Raw genomic sequence first — 3160 nt, 5'->3', positions numbered from 1 at the left:
TGTGTGGAAACAGGTAATTTGGGAGGAATTCATATGACATTGTTCCGGCGTCTCCTGCGTCCCGCGGGGTGCCAGAGCCGGCTTTCAGGGTGTTGCGTTTGTGTCTCCGCAGGCATTTGCTGTACTGTGTATGGGACATCCTGCTGGAGAGTGTGATCGCCGCACCGGCCTCATAGAAGACTCCGCCCACTACAGACTGGATTGTGTCCCCTGAGCGGATGCCACACAACAGGAAGGAGTAGATTGGGTAAATGAGTCCCATTGCTCAGGTCGCCCCCTGGTGACGGAATCTCTGCGGGAGGTTCGAATGTTCAACGTTTGATTGTACGCAGGAGATCCCACGTCCACTAGTCGCTGTCCGCGCGCAGATGTTGTGTATTGTACATGGAAGACGCACAAGCTTTGTATAGAACGCATGTATCGCACTGAAATGTACTTCTTCACCTCAGTAGTGGCGGGAATGGAGGCCACAGACACAAATCTTCACATGTGGGGGCAGATGTGTCCTCTGAAATGTAGCATGGAGGTCTGTACACGGGAGCAATGCTGTGTATGGCACTCGGGGTCACCACACTCGCATTCCGTGTCCCTCCGCAGCGGTGACCCCGTTATGTGTGGTGTCACCGGATGGAATGTGCGTCTCCTGTATTCTTATTATTTATTATTGTCTCTGGTTTTACGTTATTTTAATTAGTAAATGTCGGTCATCCCGCAGCTCTGCTTCCTGCGTCTTCATGCGTCCGTTGTAGGATTGGTGACGTCGGATGGAAGAGACGTGTACTGAGCGCAGAACCCAAAGCAGCCAATCGGCAATCGGCATTCATAACGCATAAAAGTGACGTTTGGCTGCTGCTGGTCTCCTGTAATATCACACCAATCATATCACCGAACCTTTGTTTCCGCTCCTCCCCTTTTGTTTCCGCTCCTCCCCTTTTGTTTCCGCTCCTCCCCTTTTGTTTCCGCTCCTCCCCTTTTGTTTCCGCTCCTCCCCTTTTGTTTCCGCTCCTCCCCTTTTGTTTCCGCTCCTCCCCTTTTGTTTCCACTCCTCCCCTTTTGTTTCCGCTCCTCCCCTTTTGTTTCCGCCCCTCCCCTTTGTTTGCTCCTCTCCCCTTTTTGTTTCCGATCCTCATTTCTCCTCTGTTAGCTCTTTGGGAACATTTAATAATCCCCCATCCTCCGGAGCCCGGGGCTTTTCTCTGGGGCCCCGTCTACAATGAAAAGATGAGACAGATCGGGGCCCCGATGTCTGATATGAAGGACTGAGGGGGCCCCGATGTCTGATATGAAGGACTGAGGGGGCCCCGATGTCTGATATGAAGGACTGAGGGGGCCCCGATGTCTGATATGAAGGACTGAGGGGGCCCCGTGTCCTCCCCCACACCAATCTTCTCACAGGAAGAAGAAACTAAACACAAAAACCTCAGAAAATAGATGCTAGAACCCCTGTCTTCCTTTTATTGTTGTGTTTATTTCCTGTAGATTTCTCCTCACTTCCTGTCTTGGTGCCACCGGATACAAAGAGTGAGGAGAATTCTCCCAAAAGGACAACAACAAAAAGTTTCCCGGCACACTCACCGGCCGGCGTCTCACCGCTGAGGTGATAACAGAGGTTCGGATGCACGTCATCTGCAGAACATGTGACGGCCGCGCCAAGGCTCCTCTGATAGTGCGGTCCTAACTCTGACCTGTGAGCCGCCATCTTGGAGCACATGGGGCAGAAGATAAAATTGGGTGCAGGTTTGTCAGGAGGAAGTCCAACCTTTAGGGCACAAGGGACCCCGCACATCACAAGGCAGCTGAGACCCCCCCATGCGTCACTGCACCAAATCAGTCAAGCAAAACAAATGGCAAACGCACAACAATTTGTTACCAGCTTTACAGCGCGGGGCACACAGAAGGGTTAGTTTCCCAGCACACTCACTCTCCCAAAAGGAGACACAGACAGCAGTGAACTTTGGTGGATGTTTAGAGGCCTGAACCAGCCTAGAGGTTGTAGTCTGGGTCCTGGTGGTCAGTATTGTAGACTCCGAGTGAAGGCCAAGCTGAGAAGGTTCTGGTTCCTGGTGGGCAGTATTGTAGACTCCGGGTGAAGGCCAAGCTGAGAAGGTTCTGGTTCCTGGTGGGCAGTATTGTAGACTCCGGGTGAAGGCCAAGCTGAGGAGGTTCTGGGTCCTGGTGGTCAGTATTCTAGTCTCCGGGTGAAGGCCAAGCTGAGAAGGTTCTGGGTCCTGGTGGTCAGTATTGTAGACTCCGGGTGAAGGCCAAGCTGAGGAGGTTCTGGGTCCTGGTGGTCAGTATTCTAGTCTCCGGGTGAAGGCCAAGCTGAGAAGGTTCTGGGTCCTGGTGGTCAGTATTGTAGACTCCGAGTGAAGGCCAAGCTGAGGAGGTTCTGGGTCCTGGTGGTCAGTATTGTAGACTCCGGGTGAAGGCCAAGCTGAGGAGGTTCTGAGTCCTGGTGGTTAGTATTCTAGTCTCAGGTTGAAGGCCAAGCTGAGAAGGTTCTGGGTCCTGGTGGTCAGTATTGTAGACTCCGGGTGAAGGCCAAGCTGAGGAGGTTCTGGGTCCTGGTGGGCAGTATTGTAGACTCCGGGTGAAGGCCAAGCTGAGGAGGTTCTGAGTCCTGGTGGTTAGTTTTCTAGTCTCAGGCTGAAGGCCAAGCTGAGAAGGTTCTGGGTCCTGGTGGTCAGTATTGTAGACTCCGGGTGAAGGCCAAGCTGAGGAGGTTCTGGGTCCTGGTGGGCAGTATTGTAGACTCCGGGTGAAGGCCAAGCTGAGGAGGTTCTGGGTCCTGGTGGTTAGTATTCTAGTTTCCGGCTGAAGGCCAAGCTGAGGAGGTTCTGGGTCCTGGTAGTCAGTATTCTAGTCTCCGGGTGAAGGCCAAGCTGAAATGGTTCTGGGTCCTGGTGGTCAGTATTGTAGACTCCGAGTGAAGGCCAAGCTGAGAAGGTTCCGAGTCCTGGTGGTTAGTATTCTAGTTTCCGGCTGAAGGCCAAGCTGAGAAGGTTCTGGGTCCTGGTGGTCAGTATTGTAGACTCCGGGTGAAGGCCAAGCTGAGAAGGTTCTGGGTCCTGGTGGTCAGTATTGTAGACTCCGAGTGAAGGCCAAGCTGAGAAGGTTCTGGGTCCTGGTGGTCAGTATTGTAGACTCCGAGTGAAGGCCA

At 53.1% G+C, this 3160-nt stretch overlaps 1 protein-coding gene across 1 annotated transcript in view; it reads left to right on the top strand.

The window, feature by feature from the left end:
• Positions 1-1236, top strand: part of LOC108803946 (sorting nexin-19-like) — a gene marked incomplete at its 5' end in the record, with an annotated part of 4538 nt that extends 3302 nt beyond the window's left edge. The window contains 2 exons of the mRNA XM_018575730.1: positions 113-203; positions 1227-1236. Coding sequence (XP_018431232.1) covers positions 113-176 — 64 coding nt within the window. The remainder of the gene's footprint in view (positions 1-112; positions 204-1226) is intronic.
• Positions 1237-3160: the final 1924 nt, after the last annotated feature.

This window comes from Nanorana parkeri, unplaced genomic scaffold, assembly GCF_000935625.1.
Source record: "Nanorana parkeri isolate BGI_ZX_2015 unplaced genomic scaffold, ASM93562v1 scaffold4543, whole genome shotgun sequence".
Classification (NCBI taxonomy): domain Eukaryota; kingdom Metazoa; phylum Chordata; class Amphibia; order Anura; family Dicroglossidae; genus Nanorana; species Nanorana parkeri.
Note: the sequence above shows the minus strand (reverse complement) of the source record. Positions and strands in the feature narration are given on the sequence as shown.